General features: G+C 35.2%; 2 protein-coding genes and 1 non-coding gene across 3 annotated transcripts; 1 reads left to right on the top strand and 2 right to left on the bottom strand.

Moving 5' to 3' along the window:
• Nucleotides 1-219: 219 nt before the first annotated feature.
• LOC107791268 (transmembrane 9 superfamily member 7-like) lies at nt 220-5,131 on the bottom strand. The gene is made up of 7 exons (XM_016613296.2): nt 4,908-5,131; nt 2,801-2,965; nt 2,578-2,687; nt 2,352-2,460; nt 2,153-2,265; nt 1,913-2,063; nt 220-1,820 (listed from the first exon to the last, which is right to left on the bottom strand). The coding sequence occupies exons 1-7, from the start codon at nt 5,025-5,027 to the stop codon at nt 663-665; spliced, it is 1,926 nt and encodes a 641-aa protein (XP_016468782.2). The 5' UTR covers nt 5,028-5,131; the 3' UTR covers nt 220-662.
• Nucleotides 5,132-12,606: 7,475 nt separating this feature from the next.
• On the top strand, nt 12,607-21,345 carry LOC107791269 (protein ROOT HAIR DEFECTIVE 3-like). The gene is made up of 22 exons (XM_016613298.1): nt 12,607-12,766; nt 12,974-13,040; nt 13,119-13,221; nt 13,699-13,769; nt 13,870-13,933; nt 14,000-14,065; nt 14,187-14,234; nt 14,317-14,379; nt 14,474-14,530; nt 14,769-14,927; nt 15,012-15,080; nt 15,189-15,280; nt 15,632-15,710; nt 16,454-16,619; nt 17,126-17,250; nt 17,547-17,809; nt 17,895-17,991; nt 18,083-18,238; nt 18,767-18,871; nt 19,326-19,420; nt 19,914-20,010; nt 20,631-21,345. Exons 1-22 carry the CDS (start codon nt 12,607-12,609, stop codon nt 20,811-20,813), a joined length of 2,385 nt encoding a protein of 794 aa, XP_016468784.1. The 3' UTR covers nt 20,814-21,345.
• Nucleotides 21,346-23,850: 2,505 nt separating this feature from the next.
• On the bottom strand, nt 23,851-23,924 carry TRNAN-GUU (transfer RNA asparagine (anticodon GUU)). The gene has a single exon. It is a non-coding gene; the product is annotated as a tRNA-Asn (tRNA).
• Between the last annotated feature and the right edge of the window lie 1,356 nt (nt 23,925-25,280).

Genomic DNA, 25,280 nt, shown 5'->3' with positions numbered 1-25,280 from the left:
AAGATACCTAGTGTTGCATTCTGTGCTTGCATTGTTTAGCACTTGGTGTTGTTCTTGACAACTATGCAATGGCCTAGAGAGACTAACATAAAATGCTATCTTAATCACATGCAGAAGTATAGCATAAATGTTTCTCATGGATTTCAATTTGCTAATCGAAAGGACAAGCTTGTACACATTTGTAGATGCATCATCATAAGTTTTCAAGACAGAACAAAATTTCTGGTAACATTCTACCATATGTATTGTTTTAAAAAGGTACAATTAATGTTGCAATAATGTAACCAACAAAACAAAATGAAATAAACTTAAATGACAAGAAACAAGTCAAGCCTGTGAACAGACACAAAACAGTCGTTGGCAGGCAGACTTCAGCCTTAGTCCTATGCAGCACGAAAATCTGCTACTTTCTATATATCAAAATCATCAGAATTCAGACCTCTATACAGGTATGGACTTATGGCTATGTCTCGGTCAGTCCATCTTCAATGAGGAATGTATTTTCTGAACAAAGCAAAAGCAAGCATAGAAGCCAATTGTTCCTGTTAGCGCAAAGAAGGCATATGATGCAATCCACATGACCTTTCTTACTAAATCTCAAAATCATCAGAACACCAGACCATTTTCACTATACTTGCAACAACTTATGAGCTATCTCTTCATCAGTCAATCTTCACCGAGGAGTAGATCTTCCGGACAAACCAGAAGCAAGCATAGAAACCAATTGTTCCCGTTAACACAAAGAAGGCATACGATGCAATCAACATGTAACCAAAATACAAGATGCCTGAAACCAGCTTTGTGATTTCCAGCTTGGTGAAGAAATAGAAAACAGAGTAGACAAAGAAGTATAAAGCCGAGGATCCAGCAGTCAGATAAGCTCTCCACCACCAATAATAGTCTTCACTGCACAACTGGAAGTAGCACAGAACGATAGTTATCTCCGCACATGTGATTATCAAGATCAGAAAAACTATAAATAGGAAGCCAAAGATGTAGTAGAACTGGTTCAGCCATATGGAAGTCAAAATGAAGAACAGCTCAATGAAAACAGCCCCAAATGGAAGAATTCCACCGATAAGAATTGAAAAGGCCGGTTTCATGTACCACGCCAGCTCCGGTATTTGTCTAGGTATTTTGTTTGTCTTAACTGGCTCTTCACGGGCCGCTTTCTTATTGCCGAGGTAGCTGCCAACAAACACTAAAGGTACTGAGATTCCAAACCATAAGCACACAAGAGCAAACATAGTTCCAAAAGGTACTGCTCCGGAAGATTTCTCTCCCCAGATGAGGGCGTTCAGCACAAAGAAGACAGCAAAAAGTATACCGGGGAACATAAAAGCAGTTCTCAAGGTAATCCTCTTCCACTCTGTTCCCCTGAATGTTTTGTAAAGACGTGCAGAAGAATAGCCAGCAAACAAGCCCATGAAAACCCAGAGCAGAACCATGGCAGTCATAAGTCCACCACGGTTAGAAGGTGACAAGAAACCCAACAGAGCAAAGATCATTGTCACTAGTGTCATCGCAAATATCTGGACGCCAGTCCCAACATAAACACATAGTAATCCAGAATTAATAGGAGGGCGGAAAACATCGCCATGAACAAGTTTCCATCCTGTTTCTTCCTGAGCTTCATCTTGTGTTTCCAGTTGGTTATAGTTAGCAATATCTCTGTACAAAGTTCTCATCATGATCATCGCAACCATACCAGAAAGGAAGAAGACAATCATAAGAGAGTTTATGATGGAAAACCAGTGAATCTGATCATCATTCATGAGAAGGTATGTATCCCAACGAGAAGCCCACTTTATATCACTCTCCTGCAGAAACAAAAGAAGATAAGAAATCAACAAACAAATAAATACTGTGTCACATCTGAAGTAGGAGAGAGAACGGTTCAGTAAGAGAATACCTTGAAGGAAACATCATAGGTGAATACAACACCTTTATCTGTATCTACTTCTTGGGGTACAACGCCACCTAGAATTAAATTTTTTGTATTGTGGTTGCACGTCATCACTTGAGGGTTCTTCTCATTCCAATCCTTGTACTCATGATTAATGCTGTTGCGAAAAATCAAGTGAGAAAAGAACAGCCCTCCCAAGAACAAAGAGTGTGAAAACAATAGCAAGGAACAGGTTAGCATTGAAACCTATTTGGAGTGACTTCAAACCCAACAATACGCGCAGTATCAGTTTCAGGGTCCTTGTGGTACATGACACGAAAGCTTAAATGGTTGTTGATAAAATACTTCTCCTCTTTACGCTGGCAGAAGAAAGTAAAACATTAAGGGTTAGATTACTTAGCAAGGATTAAGTCACCATTCTATAGCAATTCAGTGCTGCACTAACCCCAGCATAATTTCCCTTGAACCCAACACGGAAACCATGCTCATAAGTAGTTGACTGACTTCCATCTCGCCTTTGTCTAAGAACAGCAACAGGAAGGTTGTCCAAAATCCTGCATAATTATTTGAATAATCCATGTTTAATTTTTGTGGCGGAGCAAAAAGATGAGCAAAGATATCATGCTGTGGTGGGACTGAACTGGAACAAAACTACACTAGATTAATCTTACATATTGATTCTGTATTCATCATCAATCTTTTCCTTGAAGTTCTTTGCAGATTCAGCATCAAGTTTTTGTCGACAGACCACTTGGCATGTCTGTTCTTGTCTCATTTGGAACTGTGTATTAGTTCACAAGATATAACCAATTCAGCTTGTTCACTCGTAAGTACATGAACAAACATATTTTTAATGCCAATTTCAAGCTAGAAGGAAAAAGCATATATCCTTACAGTATAAACTGAATTCTCTATGCGGTCCCCTCGAAGAACCTCCCCCAAATTCTCCGCACTATTCAAAATTTCAGCAGGTTTGCAATACTTCAAGTAGTAATAGTCATATGGTAGTTGTGTCTTTGTAGATGTTAGCTTGTTTACTTTGACATTAAGTGGATCACCCTGTACAGACATATATAAGAACAGGTTTGTTATAGACAATTATAAATAACAGAGAAAACAGTAGGTTGCATAGAGTTGCCCCTTTTTTCCAGGCACTTTGTTCTTTTCCTCTAGAAGGGGGAAGAATCAAACAGTAACCAGAAACACATATCACAGATAGCAACAATCAAACAAAGCAAAAATGGTATCTTTCAATTGATCTTCTTTCTGATATTTCTACCTGAGCAACTAGTACAAAGTGTTCAATTCTGACCAGATGAAACTGGGAAAATGAAATCACTGCAATGCCCAATGTTTCTTGCACAGGATATTCAAGACATAAACCAATAGACAAATTTATAAAGATTTCAAGACAAGCGGATTCAATTAAAAGAAACATCAAGAAGGCCTCCTCCTCATAAGCAAGGAGATTTCAGAGCTTTAGAATATACAGCATTTCTACATTGAGTTCACACTGAATTAGTCACTGTTTTTTTAATCTTTTCACACACATTCGCTATGAATTAAATGTATTCTGCCAAAGGCATTCATTCAAGCAGACCAACACAAAAACCACAAAGGCCCCAAAGAAAACTCCTAAAGAAGCAGAAGACGATCCAGCAATCAAAATTAGGTAGTAGGTGCACACACATTCACAGTCTCAAACTTGGTCTTCATATAGGTATTAAAAAATTTAAGGACAACAACGACAACAACCCAGTATAATCCCACAAGTGGGGTCTGGGGAGGGTATGATATACGCAGCCTTACCCCTACCCTGGCAGGGCAGAGAGACTGTTTCCGAATATATATATAGCAGGTGCAACACAATGACCTGAATCCTGGAACTGCTAATGAAATGACCTGTAACAAAGGGTTGAAATGATATCATATAAGACACTAAACATGCCTATCCAGCAAATAATCAACTTCAGCAGAAGTAATACATATGTGACTTATTTTCCCTGGACTTGTCTAGCAATAGAGGAGATCAATTATCACATCCATTTTATAAATCAATCAGCCAATCAACTACGCCTTCATATGAAATCATTCCACTCTATATAGGCCATTTCATTAGCAGGGGGCGGATGCAGCATAGCAGTAGTAGGTTCATCTGAACCTAGTACTTTTGACTTGGTGCATAATTTTATGCGTAAAAAATTCACTAAAAAATAGTAGATATGAAACCCTAACTTTAGAAGTACAATAGTTTAATGCTAAGAACCTTAAAAGTCTCATAGAGTTTAAATTGTGGATCCGTCTGTGTTCATTAGTCATTATATTCACAATCATTTTACAAGCCAAACATTTTTGCTAGTAACCCCTTATAAGAAAACATGGTAATGTAAGAGCTTCAGCAGTAGATGAAAATCAATAGATCCAAACCACTATGATTCACAAGAACACAAAAAAAGTTATAAACTCTTGAAATTTATAGACTCCCAAAATAGTAAAATATCTAAATTATTCAAGAAAAATGAACATGGGTAGAAATTACGGAACACCCAAAACTAAAAAATGTCTAAATTAGTCATAAAATTGAACATGGGTAGAAATTAGTGGACACCCAGAATCGACATGCCTGAATTATTCAACAAATAAAAGGGCAGGCAGTGCACAAAACATCTCGCATTCACGTAGGTTCCGAAAAAAGACCGCACCCAATGGTGTGATGTAGGCAATCCAACCGTGCGTCAGTAACCTATAAGACACACGGAGATAACTTGAACTTGCTTCAAGACTCCCCTTCTGAATTATTCAAGAAATGATTATGGATAAAAATTATTGGCCACCCAGAAATTATTATGAATGATTGTGGGTAGATATTAGTGGACACACAAAATCGAAAGATATCAAATTTATTCAAAAATTGATTATGGGAATTATTATCTGGTCCCAATACTATTCATTTTTGCATGCATACCACAAAAATAGAAAAAAGAAAAGCGAAAATGGTTACCGATTGAAAATCGCGAGGAGCAACCCCAGGAAGATAGAACGAATGCGTAGACGATATGAGGAAGACGAAGAAGGTGGTTGTAAGCTGGCATGATCTTCGTCGATCCATCTGAAATTCCATGCTTCACTTTTATTAGTCAGGTCGAAGCTTTTATACAAATTCCCAAGGTTCCACCTTTTTGATAAGTACACTTCTTTAATGTCATCTTTTTTTTTTCTTTATATTTTGGTTAATTGAAACTTTTTTCCCCCACAGTTAATTAAACAACTATAAGGAACTGTGGTGTATAAGGGTTATTAGGGATATGGAGGGAGGGGCCCAGTGGAGGAGTAATTGAGACCGAGATGATTCGGGCATGTAACTATCTTGGTATATAAAAAGGCTAGACATAACTATCTTGGTTAGGACGCGTGAGAGGTTGACCATGGCTGGTACGAAGAAGGGTAGGCGTAGGCTAAAGAAGTACTGAAGTGAGGTGATTAGGCAAACATGTCATTGCTTCAGTCCAGGGGCGGACCTAGAGCATTGACTACGGGTTTTCGGGAACCCAGTAGCTTTTACGTAGACCCTGTATTTATATTAAGAAATTTACTAAATATTTGTAAATATCTAATTATGAACCCATATATTATTGTATATTAATTTGAAGTTACGGTAGGAACCCATAAGTCTCAAATCCTGGATCCGCCTCTGCTTCAGCCTACCGAAGATATGACCCTCGATAAGAAGGTGTGGATGTCGAGTATTAGAGTTGAAGGCTGACAGATAGTTGCGAGTCTCTTCTAGGCTTACCAGTAGCACTGGTACTATTGTTGTATTTTCTTATTCCTAGTTCGTTATTAGTACATGTTGTGCATTCACTTCTGTTACCCTGTTATCTTGTTGTTGCAATTTTTGTTGCTTTATTTTCACAATTTCTTGAGCCGAAAGTCTACCAGAAACAACATCTCTATCTTCACAAGGTAGGTTAAGTTTTGCGTACACATTAATTTTTTCATACTTCACTTGTGAGATTACATTGAATTTGTTATTATTGGTAGTTGGTGGTGTATAAGGGTTATAAATTGCAATCCAATTCCAACATTGGCTCCTTGATTTTTAATAAAACTCTTATGATTTAAAATTCATTATCTTTATATCCTAGCGTAATGTGTGTCAGAAAACTACATATTTAAGTGAAAAAGATTGAGGAGCAGATCCATTATTTATTGAATTAAATTTTGAATGATGCAATTACTAACCTTTTGAAAATTTTCGCTTATAAAAAAACTCTTTTTTCCGGATAATGTAGTGTTAAACCAAGCTTGCACACACCTCGATTATTTTATTGAATACTTGTTATTTTCTATCAGCACATGCATTAGATAACTTCACCCATAAAAAGTTAGGCAACTATGAAGATGATATTTATAAAAGGAATCGCTATAACATTAAAAAGATGTGTATTTATAGTCATTTGTTTGATGTTAAAAGAAATATAATTATTTTTTCACCAACAGAAGAACCACTAATCTTGATTATTAGTGATATGCGACAGAGTTAGTATTTAAAATTTATGAGTTTATGTGATCTGAATTTGCCACGGAACTGTAGCTCTTCTTAGTTATATGTTCGCAATTTTTTATATATATATAAAAAATGAGTAGGGATTCGGCTAAACCCGTACCTAATAGGCTAGCTCCGCATGTGTCATATGTTCATATGTCATAATCTAGCTATCATAATAGAACTTTGATAACGAATTCTTGAATTCACATATATAATTAGTAATCTGTTATAAATAGAATTGTATTTAATATTTTTGAGAGATTTTAGGGTTTGTTACTTTGTGGCTAAGTCACTTTTTCTCTATAAATAGATGGGTTCTATTCCATTGTAATTCATCCCAAATCAATAAGAATTCTCTCTCTAATTTTCTCTGCAATACTCTTTTTTTTTTATTGTTTTATAATACGTTATCAGCATGAGACTCTAACCAATTGAGTAGAGGCATATGCTTTGGTCGCTAGGATTTGGGATACGTGCATGATGCTCAACTTCTACATAATATTGAGCATAATGATTGTCAATTGATCCATGAACTTCCTTCAGGAATAAATTCTGGATTTAAGGTAAGTATTTTATCATATTTTTCTCTTTTAAATTTTTGAAATTCTATAATTTGATTTTAAATACAAGAAAAGATAATAAATTTTTATTATAACTCTAATAGAGTTTGTGAGAAATTATAACCACCCGAAGTGGTAAAATTTCTATGTCTTGCCATGATCAAATTCATATATGATTATGAGCACAAGAAGTGAAAACTCGTCCCAATGGATTTGCTTCATTCTCGTTCCCTTAAGAAAATGTAGTAGCAATATGCAATAAGTCTGAAGGAAGACAAAATTATTATTGTGAAGGTATCAATGGATGTGGACGTGGCAATAGACGAAATTATAATTGTCATCGTTGTGTTAATGAGAATAATAAGGATTCTCAAATAATCCTTCACTCTGTAAAAATAATGTTTGTCATCGATTTGACATGAGATTAGATGTTTATAGTCCATTCATGATATGAATGTGACAACATCTCATTTATGAATACATATTCATTCTTGAAAGAATATGAACGTGCTAGTGGTAGTGGATATACTACATTAATCTCTAGAAAGAGGTTTGAGATAAAATAAGAAAATAATTTCATTATTGTGGCATGAATTATCATTGATCAAGTACCTATTGTGATTATGCCAAAATATTATGGCAATGTGATTATTACAGGGTAAAAGTAATAGAAGCAACATATCTTGCCTATAATGATTTTGACCATGACTATAATGGTATAACTTTCTCCTTGAAAGAGATATTCACCACATGGATGTTGATGAATATGTGGTAGTACAGAATCAATCGAAAGCTCTAGAAGAGCCAATTATATTATTTTGAAGAAATAAAATTGATAATCAATAAGGTATTATGTTGTAGTAAGTCTCAAAGAAACTTATATAGTATCTAAAGTATTCGCGAAAACGGTTGGTTATATTGAGACTATAAATAAAAGAAAGATATAATATCTTTTTTTACTACAACTTGTAGCGAGGTAATATGTATGTGAAAAACTACTTGCTTTGTTCTCCCGTTTGTACTACACAAACAAAAGAATATCACAATAAAATAGAAGTTATTGATATAAAAATTCATATCATAATAAACTTGGAGTTTATTGATAATTGCACATGTCATGGTGTAAACCTAAAATTTATCAATATTGATAATTTATTCAGTTGACATAATTAATTTTAGCCATATTAATTTAAGTATGATCTGCAAGCAAAAAAAAAAAAAGAGAGAAAGAGAATTCACATGGGTAAATATTAAAGAACTAGAAAGTTCTTTATGAATTCTCTTATGTTGTTTATTCTCATTAATTAATAGACCAACTAAAATTGTGATTGAATCCCATGAATGCTGAAAACATCAAAGGTGAATATGGGCTTATTCACCTGTCATGTATACCACATAAGATGCATTTATGAGATGGTTACATGTGCGATTATTATTAACCCGCAACTTAATGTTTGCGAGGTAACTTGTTCAATAATTTAATTTCGAGCATAATTCTCATATTTTCTATTCAGGACAGTTCATCTTGATAAGTTGGTTTACATCACAATTGGTTTAGCAAAATGATTTATTGAGTGCCTCCACTTAATAATTAAACTATTGCTTCTGAGAACAAAGTTATCTATATCAGTTTAATATACGTTATATACGAAGTATAATACATTCTCCCCTCACAAGTGATTCAGGGTCAAGAACCAAATAATTTTATCTTATTATTATTGATGTGCGATATATATTTTAAATAACACCATAACGCATAATGGTATTTTTATAAAGTTGAGGAAGCAAGTTAGTTTTTTTAACATGAGGGGGAGATATGATAAACAATTGAGAAAAAAGTTACATAGTATGAATTATCATTTGTACACCTAGATCCTAGAATAAAACAATATGAACTTGAAATTCATAAAAAGATAATTCATCTGCAATATATTTCAAAGCATGCCATACACATTTGCTGACCCAAAGAAAGTAACTATATTCTCACTGCAAATGCTCTTATTAGAATAAGTCCTAGAAGGACAAAGTCTATGGTACACTTAAAACGTATAGACAAATCGGTTTCAAATAATATTCTTGATAAAGAAGATGAGCAAATGATCAAACTGATCATAATAAGGAGGCAAGTGATCTAGAAGATCACATGACATAACACTTCATAAAATCTCAGGAGAGATTCAGGTACCTGAAAATATGAATGAAGAGATCTCTATGTTATGTCTTTATGAAAAATAAGGAGGTTGAAACCGATATAAAATGTTCGTCAACGACGTCTATGATAACACTAAATATATATGAGGATTTTAAGTCTGGAGAAACAATTCAAGTAGAATTGGTTTCATATGAAAGACATGTAGTTTTGGACATATAGTTCAAACACTCGAAAGTATAAAGTCAATAGGTGTGTGCAATCACTTTCATGTATTTTATATGTCGTCATGACATGAAAACTTGATATAAATCTAAAGTCTATTTATATGGCTTATTTGGCTATACTTATATGACAATCCCTGAAGGATTTAAATTGCTCCATATAGATTTCTTGGTCATGAAGTACTACATCCTAAGTGCAATTTGTGCACATTTGTATCTTGCTATAACTATAAGCACGATAATGTGATAGCGAAAATCTTTACCCATATGTGAAGATATTGAAATGACGATTCCAACAAGATCATACGAAGATAATACATCTCTATCAGAAATGATGATTTCAAGGTGAAACAAATTCGTTCAAGTTAACGTGGCTGATTTGTTTATCGAATCTCTACCAACAATTTTTTGAAGATGGTGCACAAGATTGAAATGCGAAGGCTCAAAGATGTGAATTGATTGTCTCATCAAGGGGAGTTAATACGCGTTGTACTCTTTTTTCCTCACAAGGTTTTATCCCACTGAGTTTTCCTTGCAAGGTTTTTAACGAGGCACCCAATAAGTGTATTGTTAGATATGTGTACTCTTTTTCTTCACTAGAATTTGTTTTTCCACTGGGTTTTATTTTAGTTAAAATTTTAATGAGACACATTATCTGTTGAATAAACATTCAAGGGGGAGTGCTATAAACAGAATTGTATTTAAGGTGAATGTCTATATTTTTTAGAGATTTTAGAGTTTATTACTTTGTGGCTAAGTCACTTTTCCCTATAAATAAAGGAATTTTATCATCCCAAATCAATAATAATTCTCTCTTTACTTTTGTTTGCAATACTCTTCTTATTCTTTTATTGTTTTATAACGTAATCAAAGTCATTTGATATTTGTATGGATGAAAGTTACTCCATAAGTATCCGGTTACTAATCAAATTTACAATAATTTAACATAATTAGGCACGTTGACAAAAATTCTCCGTACATGAAGTACATTTCTTTAACTAATTTTGAACATTTGGCGTGTCCCTTTGTAGGAACATCCGATGGAAAAGGGGAAGATTTTCATAAAACGACATGGGATCCGATCCATGCACGTCCTATTCATAAGATTATTTGTTTTTTCCCCCAGTTTTTCACCTGGTTGGTTACATGGAAATTGTGAATGCTAAAAGTTAAAATAACTGGTTTAATGTAAATATTGCATAAATTCTTTCGTCTATAGAAATCGCACAGCAACACTGGCTTCGATCATATAATTGTACATTCCAATCTACAAGCATTGATCAAGCTTTGAGTTTTCACGAATGGGTATGCCTTCAACGTTTTTATTTTATTTTTTATTTTTATGCTCTGATCCATTTCTTATTCATGGTTCTTTATTATTACACGACGTGTTATTCGTTTTTGTTAGGATATTACATTCTTGTTACTATTGTTTGTTGCTTGGTTGCTTTATTTTCACTGTTCCTTGAGCCGAAGGTCTATCAAAAACATACTCTCTATCAATATTAGGTAGGCTAAGGTATGCTATTAGGTAGGCTAAGGTATGCGTTCACACTAACCTCCCCATACTCCATTTACGGGATTACGCTAGATTTTTTGTTGCTGTTGATGTTGTTGTTATCTGGAACCCCTCATTTAGCTTTTAATATCAATCCCATTAATTCGACCTTGTCATTGCTCTGTATATGTAATCCAATGCTAGTTAATTGTTCTTGTGTTATTATCATTTTCTTCCCACGGGTTAGCCACCCCCCCCCCCCCCTATTTTTTTTCTGGCCTATGTGTTGTAACTATAAAGATTAAATTTTTATTTATTGCTTGGTACTTTGGATGATTGATTTATGTCAATTTGATGTTGATTTTGTCAGGGTTAGTGAGTTTCCTTCAATTGTCGATTTTCTTTTTGTGAAACTTGCCTAAGACAGGGGCTGCAATTCTGAAATACCTTAATTATGATGATTTAGTTAATGTAAATGCTTTCCTTGTTGTGCATGTTTTCACATCTGACTGTTTGAATGTTTAGGATAAACTACTTTAAGGAGTGTTAGGGAAAGATGACCTCCATATGCTTTGGGGGTAGTTTGGTTCGCAAACTAGTTACATAGTGATGATAAATGTGGATTGCTATCATGCTATGCCTTAAATTGTTAATTATAATACAAATATAGTTATGCAGGCTGCGACACCAAAAGGATTAGTTTTATTAATTAGTAAACATGTACATGATTTACTTTAACTAATTTAAATAAAAATTGTTAAGAACTTTTTCTATATAGAATATTGTCATGTTTTATTTTTAGAATGCCCTTGTAGTCTTCACCCAGGTGCACAAATACCCTCCGTTAAATATTGAGCCCATATGTGTCCCTACCGTTACCCAAACTGTGGTATTATTGCCCCTCTTGGCTAATGGATGTATCTTTTGGTTAACATTAATTGAGACTTATTAATGGTGGCAGGAGGCTAAAGATACGTCTGTTAGCCTAGAGGGGCAATAATACCACAGTTTAGGTAAAAGGTAGGGACACATATGGGCTCAATATTTAACGGAGGGTATTTGTGCACCCGGGCAAAGACTACATGGGCATTTTAGGCCCTTTTCCGTAGATACTTTTAAGATTATTTTTTTGTTATTTTAGCTGCTCTTCTTCAGGTATTGCGGACAAATTTATTCTTATTCTTTCACATTCTATCTCACAACATAGATTTTCCCATAATTTATGTCAGACTGTGAGTAGTACTTATACTACAAACGAAAACGAAAATGGTAACCAAACGTTGCCTTAGAGATGTAGATTTCTATGTTGGGAACTAAACGTTGTATTGACAATGCAGAGTTTTATGCCAGACATATATTTTATGTGGTAAACCAATACGGGGTCCTTTATTTACTGCCTTACTGGTTAGAGTTATGCAGGTATTAATAAGTCTTGAGTGTTCTTACTTAGGTTGCTTTACTTCTTCTTCTCTGGTGGTAAAAATGTGGTGGAGCTCGAGCGTGTGTACATTGTTTGAACTGATAAAGAAGAGCATAATCTTTTTTCCTATTTATGGATGGATGTACCTTCTTACTTAAGAGCTTGACTCTGTGGCCTTCAGCTTTTGGATGAAATGTGGACTCTTTTCTCTTTTCTATCTTGCTATGAATAATTATGGATTTCATTTGTTTCCAAAGGCACCTTTAGAAGTTGGGCTCTTGCTGACTTTATTACTGATCGATGCTTTCAGATAAAAGTGATGGATGTTGTTCCACACACCTCATTGATGGGGATGGGGTCTTCAATGTTGCTGGAGTTGAAAATTTCATAAAGGAAGTTAAACTGGCAGAATGTGGTCTTTCATATGCTATAGTATCCATTATGGGTCCACAAAGTAGTGGTAATAATTCTTTCTAGATAAACTCAATTGCTATCATCCATTTTCCAGTTTGTAATGTACTAACGTAAATTTATCTTGTTGTTCCGTATGCTTAAATGACTCAACTATCATTCCCCTCCCTATATCAGGATTCCCTTACTGCTTCATTTGAGCTCTACCTATCGTCATGCTAGCACTTCTAACACAGTTTAACTGAGATTATGCCAGGGAAAAGTACACTGTTAAATCATCTATTTGGTACTAACTTTAGAGAGATGGATGCTTATAAAGGAAGGTATGGTTTAGTGATTTAGCTTATCATAATAATTCTGTGTATCCTATTGAAAGCATGCATTCTTGATGTTCTTTTCAGGTCACAAACCACAAAAGGTATCTGGATGGCTCGATGTGTTGGGATTGAGCCGTGCACCCTTGTTATGGATTTAGAGGGCACCGATGGGAGAGAGCGTGGAGAGGTTCGTTGAAATGACTTTCACAATGATGATTTACTTTCCTGTACTCCTTTTCGCCCATTGCTTGGTTTCAATGCCTTCGACTGTTTATACATAAAGCACCATATGTGTTTTTCCCGAAGTATTGTACCTTTCTGTGTGGCTGGATATGTAACAGCATCCTAATATGGACACTGTCCTTTTTCTTTCTTGTTTTATGCTTTTTAAAATTTAATATATCCTAATAGTTTTCCTTATAAAGTGACCTATTCCAATTTAGTATCCACAATCTTCAGCTTCCTTAATTTTTGCCGCAATGCTTCGCTGAGATAACTTTGGAACAACTTTCAGTGATTTGCTTGTCTATGAGATCTTTTACATTCCACTTTCCCTGATCTTTGTAATTGTCAAATTTCACTAATTGATTTGTATCACCGAGTTTCCTGCTACCAATGTTCATTGAATGCTCCCTGCCTCATTCAATTTTGATGTTTTGTTTAGGATGACACTACATTTGAGAAGCAAAGTGCCCTATTTGCCCTTGCTGTTTCTGATATAGTGCTAATCAATATGTAAGTTCCCTTTTAGTGTGTGAATTACATGTACTTAAGCTAAATTGATACCTTAAAACGTATCCAAAGGGACAAGTTATTAATAAAATTTAAAGTACAGGTGGTGTCATGATATTGGCCGTGAGCAAGCTGCTAATAAGCCTCTTCTGAAGACTGTCTTTCAGGTATAATACAAAGTGTTATCTTGTCTGAATATTCGGTATCACTTTTAAACTGCTTAATCTTAACAGGTTATGATGCGGTTATTTAGCCCTCGTAAAACGACATTGATGTTTGTTATACGCGATAAAACAAGGGTAGGTTCCTTCTTCTCTCATATATGGTTTCCCAGTTGAAGATATTCCCACATTTGATTATACCTGCAGATCTTGTCGAAAATATTGCCTAACTTTTTGAATTTCCTATAATATTTGTTAGACTCCGCTTGAAAATTTGGAGCCTGTTTTAAGGGAAGACATTCAGAAGGTAACATATGCATGTTTCTTCATTTTATACATATTATTATAGACTCAATTATTGGTTCTTAGTTGCTTCCCTTTGACTGTAGATATGGGATTCCGTCCCAAAGCCGCAAGCTCATGCGGAAACACCTTTAGGTGAATTTTTTAATGTAAGTCTCTTAAGTTAAGATCTCTGTAGCCTTCTTATTAGCTGGTTTTCTCTAATGCATATACATGTAATGATATTGAATAATATGTGTCCAGGTTGAGGTTGTTGCACTTTCTAGTTATGAAGAGAAGGAAGAGCAATTTAAAGAGCAGGTAGAGACAAATCAATTACTTGAACTTCGTTGATCGTTTTATTCTCTCTCTCTCTCTCTCTCTTATTATTTTAAATCTGTTTACTTTGACTCTCTCTCTCTCTCTCTCTCTCTCTCTTTTATTATTTTAAATCTGTTTACTTTGACATATAGTGTTTTCCGACATACTCAAATAATTAACTCTTCTGTTTAGTGAGCTTTGGGTTTAGATTATGTTTATGCTTGTTATCCTTGTAAAGGTGGCTAGTCTAAGACAGCGATTCTTTCATTCTATTGCACCTGGGGGTCTTGCTGGAGATAGGCGGGGAGTTGTTCCTGCTTCTGGTTTTTCGTTTAGTGCACAGCATATGTGGGAGGTTATAAAGGAGAACAGGGACCTTGACCTCCCTGCCCATAAGGTTACGCCCCCGGAATCTGCTCAAGTGAAGTTTCAGTTGATCATTTATATCCTCATTGATGTGCTTGTTGTAATCCAAGTGCAGGTTATGGTAGCTACCGTACGCTGTGAAGAAATTGCCCATGAAAAATATGACTCTTTCACTGCAAATGAGGTATTTGCATTTTATTAAATATTTTTAGTATTACACATTTTTCGTTTTTATTGACCAATTTTGAACATCGGTATTTAATTATAGGTAATGATTTATCTTTTGTTATAGGAGTGGTGTCAATTAAAAGAGGCAGTGCAATCTCATCCTGTGGGTGGCTTCGGGAAGAAGCTTAGCACAATTTTGAACACTTGTTTATCAGAGTAAGAACACCTATCTCATACATTATAGTATGCATGCTTTATAGCTGTATGGATAAATCTTTTCATACATCTATACGATTTTGCTCAACTTTCTCCTTCTTTCTTATACACTCCAAAGTAGTTTCAGATGCCAAATGACGTTTGAGAGGAGTATCTTTATGTCTGTAGTGAAGCATATCTATATGCTGATGTTTTTTAAGTCTATTAAGCAAAGTTGGATTCTGCAGAATTCATCTTCACATAGGCATAATTCTATGCTCTTCTTCCTTGAAATACATGTTATGAACTTGTATGGATATTGTCAATAATAAGCCCATATTCACCAGGGCTATAACATTTTTTTCTTTTCAGATATGATGCAGAGGCTACATTCTTTGATGAAGGAGTGAGATCTACAAAACGAAAGCAGTTGGAAGAGAAATTGCTTCAGGTAAGTTAGCTAGACAATGCTCTCCCCTAAACTTGTTTCCCCGTGTACACCTATCATTGTATATGCACTGAATTCACCTTTCGACTTTTGATTATTTGACCAATAAAACTTGGTGGATTCCTTTCGATTGATGACAGCTACTAGGACTTCCTAGACCCAACGAATTCAGTGCTAATTTAGTAGTTACCCCCTGAACTGCTGATCTCTGATGTCATTTCATTTTCCCTCCTCCTAGAAAATTTATACTACCTACATTGCGTTTATATGAAGGTGTTTGACTAGGCACATTAAAGATAATTATTTTGACTTATGTGTTATAGAAGTGGAAAACATAGCAAAACAATAGTAGAAAGTTTGTTTGATAGAGAAAACTTCACATCAAAGTTTTAAAAAACTCTTCCATGAGTTTCATCTGCACTCCTAACAATTTTTCTGTCATTTCTGCATTCAAATGTCACTGTGTTGATATGAATGTCTGAAATGGAGAGAATTTTTTTGTTATTAATATACTAAATTTAGAGACTAAGCTAAGAAATCCTGATGACAGACTTCGATAGTAAATGTACTTTCTACTGTTGTGTCTAAGTTGTGTAGTGGTGGTGGTTGTATATTGAGTTTGTCCCTTGGAACGATGTATCAACTAGCTGCAAACATCATGTCCCCTCTGAGCTGGGCGTGTTTTCTAACCAAGGAAAGATACTTTCTTTAACTAACCTTGTTATTCATTCTTTTTTCTGTTGTAGTTTGTCCAACCAGCCTACCAATCTATGCTGGGACGCATACGATCTGATACTTTGGAAAGATTCAAAGAAGCATTTGATAAGGAACTGAAGGGAGGTATAGGGTTTGCAATGGCCGCTCATGAGTGCACTGTGTCTTTTATGTCCCAGTTTGATGAGGAATGCGCAGGTACAGGATATAACCTTCCATTCTGTAGCTCCACTCGATTTAATCTATTCGCGAGACTGTCAGTACTGATCATGTTTACTAGGGGTGTGTACCATAAAAATACAGCTGCTGTTGCTATATGATAAACTTGCAAAACTGACAAATCTTTAGCGAGTAGTGTTCATAACAATTTTTCTTCTAAAGATCTTGCTGAACATTGTTGTTGGGCTAAAACGGCTCAAAGATACTCTTAACATGGTGTGATATTGTCCGCTTTAGGCCAAGGCTACACAGTTTTTTTTCCAAAAGGCCTCACACCATTAAGAGTATCCAACTCCTTATAAGTAGCTTATGTTTCTTTTCTACTTTCCATGTGGGACTTTGTTCCTACACTCCCAACAATTGCGTTAACAAAGTGGAGTAAGACAAAGCATTAGTGACTGATAAATTGTGCTGAGCGTGAAATGTTGAGCTTAGTCCCAGCAGATTGCTCTTTGAAACTTGAAGGCTGATACATTATTTTGCAGATGCTGTTATTGATCAAGCAAAATGGGACTCATCCAGAGTTAGGGATAAGCTCAAGCGTGATGTAGATGCTCATATTTCCGAAATTCGTACTGCCAAGCTGGCTGAAGTTACTACTCTTTACGAGGTACGGAGTTTAATGACCTATATATTTTGGTTCTTTTGTAGTAAGTATCAGAAATTATTGAAACTTGGTTTTATCATTGGCTAGTGTTAGATACTAGGATTTTGAGATCCAAGTAATCTGGCATTTGCTGGAATAAAAGTTCAATATGACGAAACATCGTCACCTGACAGCTGAACGGCTCTTACAACATTCATAATGTCAATAGATTTTTCCTTGTTATAATTGGATCTTTTGAGATTGATCGTGTCTTTAAATGTAGTCACACTGGCACTGAAATTTCTCGAGTTTTTGTCTAGACCAAATTAAATGATGCTTTAGCTGGACCTGTGGAGGGTCTTTTAGATGGAGCTGCTGATGATACATGGCCAGCAATAAGAAAACTGCTTCAGCGTGAGACTGACACAGCACTCTCTGGGTTTTCGGCTGCACTTTCTGGTTTTGAAATGGATGAACAAACAAGGGAAAATATGGTTTTGAGATTGAAGGATTATGCACGCGGAGTGGTTGAAGCAAAGGCGAAGGAAGAGGCTGGAAGGGTTTTGATTCGTATGAAGGACAGGTAGTATATTGGTTATCTTGTTCAGAAGTTCTGACATGGGAATATTTTCGATATATAATGCTACTGACCTAAAAATCGTTGACAGGTTTTCAATGTTATTTAGCTATGATTCTGATTCAATGCCACGAGTTTGGATTGGAAAGGAAAATATTCGAGCTATTACCAAAACTGCCAGATCAGCTGTATGACTGACTGAATTAATTTTTCTTTCTCGGCTGTCTGTTTAAAGTTCGAATATCACATAAATCTCTGTTCTTTTAATGTGCTCCTCAGTCTCTGAAGCTCCTGTCAGTTATGGCTGCAATTCGTTTGGAAGATGAACGTGATAGCATAGAGAATACACTCACTATTGCTCTTTCGGATGGAGGTGCTTCAACCAAAAAAGGCATTGCATCTCTTGATCCTCTGGCCTCTAGCACTTGGAATGAGGTAACTCGCTTAGTCGATAAGATGGTTTGTCTTAGATGTTAATTACAAGAAGAGAAGCACGGTCAAAGAAAAAGGAGAAGCATTCAAGTACTGGCCAAAGTGATTTCGTAGAGTTCATACAATGTGAATATTTATTGAACCATCAACAAAGTTATCACTTTTTATCGGTGCAGTACTATATACACCCTTCTATGTAACCTTGCCGCTTGGTCTAACGTTTGCATTTATTTACCTTTCTCATTTTGGTAATTAGACTTGCAAGATCAGAAAGTTGCATGCAAAAGTTCATCTCTTGAACTTACACTTCTATTGAGTAACCTTTTTTTTTTCTTTTTCCATATTTGACCTGTCATGAGCCGAGGGTCTATTGGAAACAGCCTCCCTACCTTCACAAGTTAGGGGTAAGGTCTGCATACACATTACCCTCCCCAGACCCCGCTTGTGGGATTACACTGGGTTTGTTGTTGTTGTTGTTGTATATTTGACCTATCATATCTATCATCTTTTCTGGTTAACTCTTTATTGCAGGTCTCTGCATCAAAAACTTTAATCACACCTATCCAATGCAAGTCGTTGTGGAAGCAATTTAACACTGAGACTGAATACATTGTTACACAAGCCATTGCTGCTCAGGCACGTTATCTTACATCTTGCACATAACTTTGTGCTTTTTAGGACTTCATTCCTTGTATATTTAATTTTTACCATCGCACAGACATATAGTAATATTTTATATATTATTAATTTTGCACCTTTTTAACTAAAGCTCACACGTTAATTGCACATTGCACTTAAAGTCCCAATCAACCTTGGTTCTTCTTTTATGATTTTCACCATTGACAACACTTTTCAGTACATTTGAATCAGACAAATATAAAAGTGTGACTCACGTTACACTGCTGCTTTATAATTTGATTCCAGCGATTCTCTGAGCCTGTCAATTGTATGTTAACATAGCAGTTTTTCTTACCATCTGCGGTGACATCTCTATTTGATATATTCATCAGGATAAAAATTCTCTTCACGGTTGTAATATTTGTAGACTCCTTTGTTAGCTTCTGACCATCCGTTTTTTTTTTAACTTCAGGAGGCTAGCAGGAGAAATAACAATTGGCTTCCACCTCCATGGGCAGTTGTCGCGTTGCTTATTCTGGGGTTCAATGAATTCATGACACTGTTGAGGTACCATTTCCTACTTATGGATCAAGATTGGGTTCGGATTGCGCGAGTCAAAACAGTTTTTAAAATTATGGCTGTGACCAACTCGTTTAAAATTTATTTGGGTAAACATGAGTCGAGCCAACTATATGTTCAATAGCAGGTCATAACCCAACCTTCTCCACTTATGACCACCTCTCAATTTCTTGTTAGAATTGGGTAAACGTTTCTCTATCCATTTTGTTTCATTCTCTTGGAGTAATTTTTATACTCTTAGTCATGATACCCCTTAGCCGAGGGTCTTTCGGAAACAACCTATTTATCTTCCACGGTAGGAATAAGGTCTGCGTACACACTACCCTTCCCAAACCTCACGTGTGGGATTTCACTGGGTTGTTGTTGTTGTTGTTAGTCATGATACCCCTTAGTTTGACGAATAGAGGCTTTTATATCCACTTGATGATAGGATGTATCCACTGTATTCACATATCTCACATTGGTTTTTTACTCTTTTCAGAAATCCTTTGTATTTGGGAGTCATATTTGTTGCCTTTCTACTAGTGAAAGCCCTCTGGGTGCAACTTGACATCTCGGGCGAATTCCGCAATGGCGCTGTAAGTGTTGAATATGATTTGTTAAAATTTCAGTTTTGTTGCATCAGAAGCATTTGACCAAATAACTGTATGAACTCTTGGTCTTTGCTCATTCATAAAATCTTCTTGTTAAACTTCCTCCATTGTCCTAAAGTATGACACTTCCTACCATTTTCTTTTGTAACGTTCTAGAATGTTATTGAGTCGAGGGTCTATCGGAAACAGCCTAGCCTCCCCCTCCAGGGTAGGGGTAAGGTCTGCGTACACACTATACTCCCCAGACCCCACCTGTGAGACTATACTGGGTTGTTGTTGTTATGGTTGTAAAAATTCATGCAAAGCTAAAATTGCCAACACAAATAAGTTGTAACCTTTCAATGACGTTTCGATTCATCATAATCTTGGGAATGTTTTATGTGGGCTTTCAGGAGTTATTTCCTAATATAGTCTGCTAAGATGAAACACATTTGTACCTTCCTTTCTATTCTGAAACATTTTTAGAGTTAACTGTCTAGACTTGGACGAGAACAAACCGATGGGACATAAATGTGATTGCTGCACTTCATTTCTTCCATTACAATGATGAGAACTTTCAAAATAACAATCTATCTGTTACCTGATCTTGATACATGTGTTTACAGCTTCCTGGACTTCTCTCTTTATCCACAAAGTTCCTTCCTACAGTCACGAATCTTCTTAGACGACTAGCCGAGGCAGGCCAAAGGAAGGCAAATAATGAACCTCAACATAATACTACAAGTGCTTCATCTGAAGAAAACAGAGGGGAATACTCTAGCCCCTCAATGCATGACAGAATGAAGTAAAACTGCCGCGGATCTAACAATGGGTTCGCTGGTTCGGCTGAACTCAATGATTTGGGGGGTCGAACTCTATATATATGTGCGGAAAAAAATATAGATAGAATACGATATACATTTTAGAACCCATTGTCTCAACTCAGAACTCACAACATCTAAATTCCGGATCCACCACTGGAAGTAAGTCATGTTTATTGAGCACTCTTCCATTCTTTGGCAGCAAGTTTATGTTTATAGGATGTTTTGTGGTGCACAATCAAACGGCTTTCACCTTCCAAGGGAAGCATGTGAACAATCAGAGAGAGTTGATTTTTGTGCAGGACATGTATACTGGGATGTGGTTTCTAAGTGGAAGAAGTTCCCAAGTAACTTAGTTGTGGGATAAACTACAGAGGGTCCTCCCTGCTTTTTTTTCCTTGTTACATGTCACCAATTTTGTCTTTCAAGAAACTAAGTTACTGACGCAAGATATATAATGTATTCAATGTGATGTGACTATCTTTTTGCTGGTTTGTAATTTATAGACTATTGTAACTTATATTTCATTATTGACTCTCTCTCTCTCAAAATAAATATAAAAATGGGTGACATTTTTGTAGAAATCTTGCTTACCTAATAACCTTTTGTGAATTCACTGTTCTCTTTTTGCCCCTCGTATTCTAGGTTGAAATTCAAAAATAGTCAGATTTATAAGTGGTAATTGAAAAATAGCCACAGTTTCAAAAGTAATCGAAATTTAGCCATTTTTCATGTAAAAATAAATCTCAACAAAAGCATTGTTCAAAATCCGGAAAATATTGCAGCATAATATACTGGAGTTCGAATTTTTTACATGTGAACTTCCAGCTGGAAGTTCATACACAGATGCTCCAATCTCCAGTATATTATACTGGAACTTTCCGTGTGCTGGAGTTCCCAGTATAATATGCAAGTTCATACACAAGTGCACCAATCTCCAGTATATTATGCTGGAACTTTCCGTGTTGCAGCAAAATAGTGGCTACTTTTCAATGACTTTACAAACACTGGCTATTTTTCAATTTCCAGTCCGAAAACTGGCTAGCCCGTTCTATTTTTACCGTATTCTAAGATCCAACCTCACTTGCATGATTTACATGTGATTATAATTGAGAAAATGACCCTCTAGCCCCTCAAAATTTTAATAGCCCATGTTTTTCCCCATTGACACGAAATGGCCCTCCGGCCCAAACATATTACATCTAATAGCCCGAAATGTCTATTTTGTATATTTTTTGTATAGTGAGAGTCTATTTTGTATATTTTTTGTATAGTGATAGTGTATTTTATATATTTTTTGTATAGTGACAGTCTATTTAGTATACTTTTTATATAGTGACAGTCTATTATATATAAATTGTACAGTAACGGTCTATTTTGTATAGTGATATCTATTTTATATATTTTTTATATATTGACAGTCTATTCAGTATATAAATTGTATAGTGACAGTTTATTTTGTATATTTTTTGTATATCTTCTAAGATGACCGCGGCAAAAGGCTCGCTCCCATAGGTTAAATCATCTTGACAATTGACACATATAGGTTAAATACACTACAATTCTCTTTCTTTTACAAAAAAAAAAAAAGGAAAAAATGAAATACTGTAATGCAACGCTTTAAAATGTTCAAGATCTCGCAAATTTGATAAAAAGCTTTCAACTTCTTCCTCGTTATCATCTAATCCAGTAAGATCAAGAAATAATAAATCAAATAAAAGCAATTCTTGAATGGAGGAATTTGTATCCCAATCAGAGTTGTAAAACAAGCTTTTAACTTGCTTTTTGATGGGCAAAATAAATATAATCGTCCATAGAATCAGGAAAAGGCTTAGGACAAAAGGACTAGAAAATTCACGCAAGAATACTTACTTTACGAGTCGGGGTACTTGCTATAAAGTGCATATTGTAATTTATGGCCAGCGGATGATATTAGTTTCTAGCGAATGGCTAGTAATGAAATTTAACTAAAGCTCAAAGAAAATTTAGGGTCATTTGTTATTAATTATCCAAAGAAAGATAGTACGTAACAATTTTGGGAGAGTTTAAATTGAGGTATATTAAAATGTGAGATAAATGATAATTAAATTTTTCGTCTCTTTTCTAAAACATAAAAAATTTATTTAAACATTTTCTTTTAACTTTGAAATTAATAGTTCAAACATTATTGAAAATATAAAGTGATAACAAGAGATGATTAACTAACAAGTGATAGTGCAATGAATATTCTTATCATTTATGTGCTTTTGTAATGATATTGCTCGTGAGTATTTTGTTATTTTATGTTAATTTTAGTATAAAAGAAATTATCGCACAATATAATATAGATGTGGGCATTGTTAATACGGAACTAAAAGTGTATTACAGGTTGAAAGGATCAAAGAAAAGACAAGGTTTTGTAAACATTATTTTGGACTTGATGAAAGAGCTATATATTCATATAAGTCCGAAAACGATTAGGCAATAATACTGCAGTACGAGCAAAAAGTCTAAAACTTATTTAGGATAGTTTGACCATAGATTTTGTCAAAATATATTTGGGTTTTTCAAATACATATTTGTTCATAAATTTTATCCATATTTTGGCAAATTCCCAAAACCCAAATCCCAAAACCAGCTCAAGAGTTAGTTTTGGCCCAAAATATTACTATTACATTTTTTATTGCCCCAAATTTTTGTATTTTATAAAAAAGCATGCCATTTATTATTTTGTAACAATGTTGCTTCGTCTTCTCGGTCATCTGATAGTGTATTATGTAGTTCATTATAAAAATGATAATTTTGTACCAAATTTATTTATGTTCAGGACTATGGTTTGCGATCATATAATGAATGTTATTGATGAAGGTACTGGTGGATATTTGTGATAGTTTTTAGAACTTGTGGGTATAAGACATGTTTCAAGTTTTTTCAAAATCAAAAAAGTGAAATATGTTTTGAAGAATTTTCAATCTTCAAACCAAACTTCACGGACACACATAATTTGAGTTAAGACTTGAATAGGAGCAAAAACAAATATTTTAATCGCTAGAAGGAGGGTTTGAACCTCCGACCTTGTGGTTAACAGCCACACGCTCTAACCAACTGAGCTATTCCAGCTTTTGATTTCATTAACCACATAAAAAATTATTTATCACATGACTGTCTCTAATTAACCCTTTTATTGGGGGTAACTAGATATATTATATGATATTAAACAGAGTTTAGTACATGCTTAGATTTACTGGGATTACATAGTTCCCCTACAATCGTTGACGCAGAAGAAATTACAATAACTAGGAGGATTATGTTATGTCTCTAGTTCACTTGAATTGCTGTATTAGTGATTTCCCGGCCTCCCTTTCTTATATTCCCTCTTTATTCATGTACTCACCTTTCTTGAGCCCAAAAAAGAAAGAAGCGTCTCAATGCATTTCTTTTCTTGCTTGTTTGCGTGTTAGCTTGAAATGAGAGTGGAGCTTGAAGAAGCGAAGCTAGCCTAGAATAGCAGCCTATTATGTTTTTTGCGCTCCTTTAAGCCACACTATTAAAGTTTGGAAGAGGGGTAGAAATGGGGGTGAGGACGAGTGTGTCTATTTCCGAGAACCAATTCGAATTCATGCCGGGACAATCTACCACGGAAGTCATTCATATTATGAGGAGATTTGCGGAATAGTATAGGGAGAGGAAGAGAGACTTACATATGATATTTATTGACTTAGAAAAAACATATAACAAGGTCCCATGAGAGGTTTTATGAAAATATTTTTAGGCTAAAGGTATATCTATAGCATACACTAGGGCGATCAAGGACATGTATGATGAAACTAAGATCCGGGTAAAGATATTGGGAGGAGACTCGGGAAACTTTTCAGTCATGATGAGGTTACACCAGGGATCAACTCTTAGACCATTTTTATTTGCCTTGACGATGAATGTATTAACATGCCGTATTCAAAAGAAGTTGTCATAGTGCATGTTATTTGCAGATGACATAGTACTGATTGACAAGACGCAAGACGGAGTTAACGCTAGGCTGGAGGTTTAGAGACAAACTCTGGAGTCTAAGGTTTTAAGTTTGAGTAGGACTAAAATAGAGTACTTGCAATGCAAGTTCAGTGATGTAATTCAGGAGGTTGACGTCGAAGTGTGACTGGATTCATAAGGCATCCCAAACAAGTAAATTTCAGGTACCTTGGATCAGTAATCTAAGTCAAGGATCTATCGGAAACAGCCTATCTACCTGCATAAGGTAGGGGTAAGGTTGCGTACTCTCTGAGCTCCCCAAACCTCACGTGTGGGATTACACTAAGTATATTATTGTTGTTGTAGATAAGATTGACTCTGTCACATCTTTTGACTTATTTCCTCTATTTCTTTCTAATCTTGTACCCTAGGTAGGATCAAACAATGTCATTTCTTGATGTGGTTAAATTTCCTAACAAAAAATGATAAATCAGACTTCTCAATTCCCTA

Source organism: Nicotiana tabacum, chromosome 15 (assembly GCF_000715075.1).
Source record: "Nicotiana tabacum cultivar K326 chromosome 15, ASM71507v2, whole genome shotgun sequence".
Lineage (NCBI taxonomy): Eukaryota > Viridiplantae > Streptophyta > Magnoliopsida > Solanales > Solanaceae > Nicotiana > Nicotiana tabacum.
The sequence above is the reverse complement of the archived record's forward strand: the minus strand, read 5'-3'. Positions and strand labels throughout refer to the sequence as shown.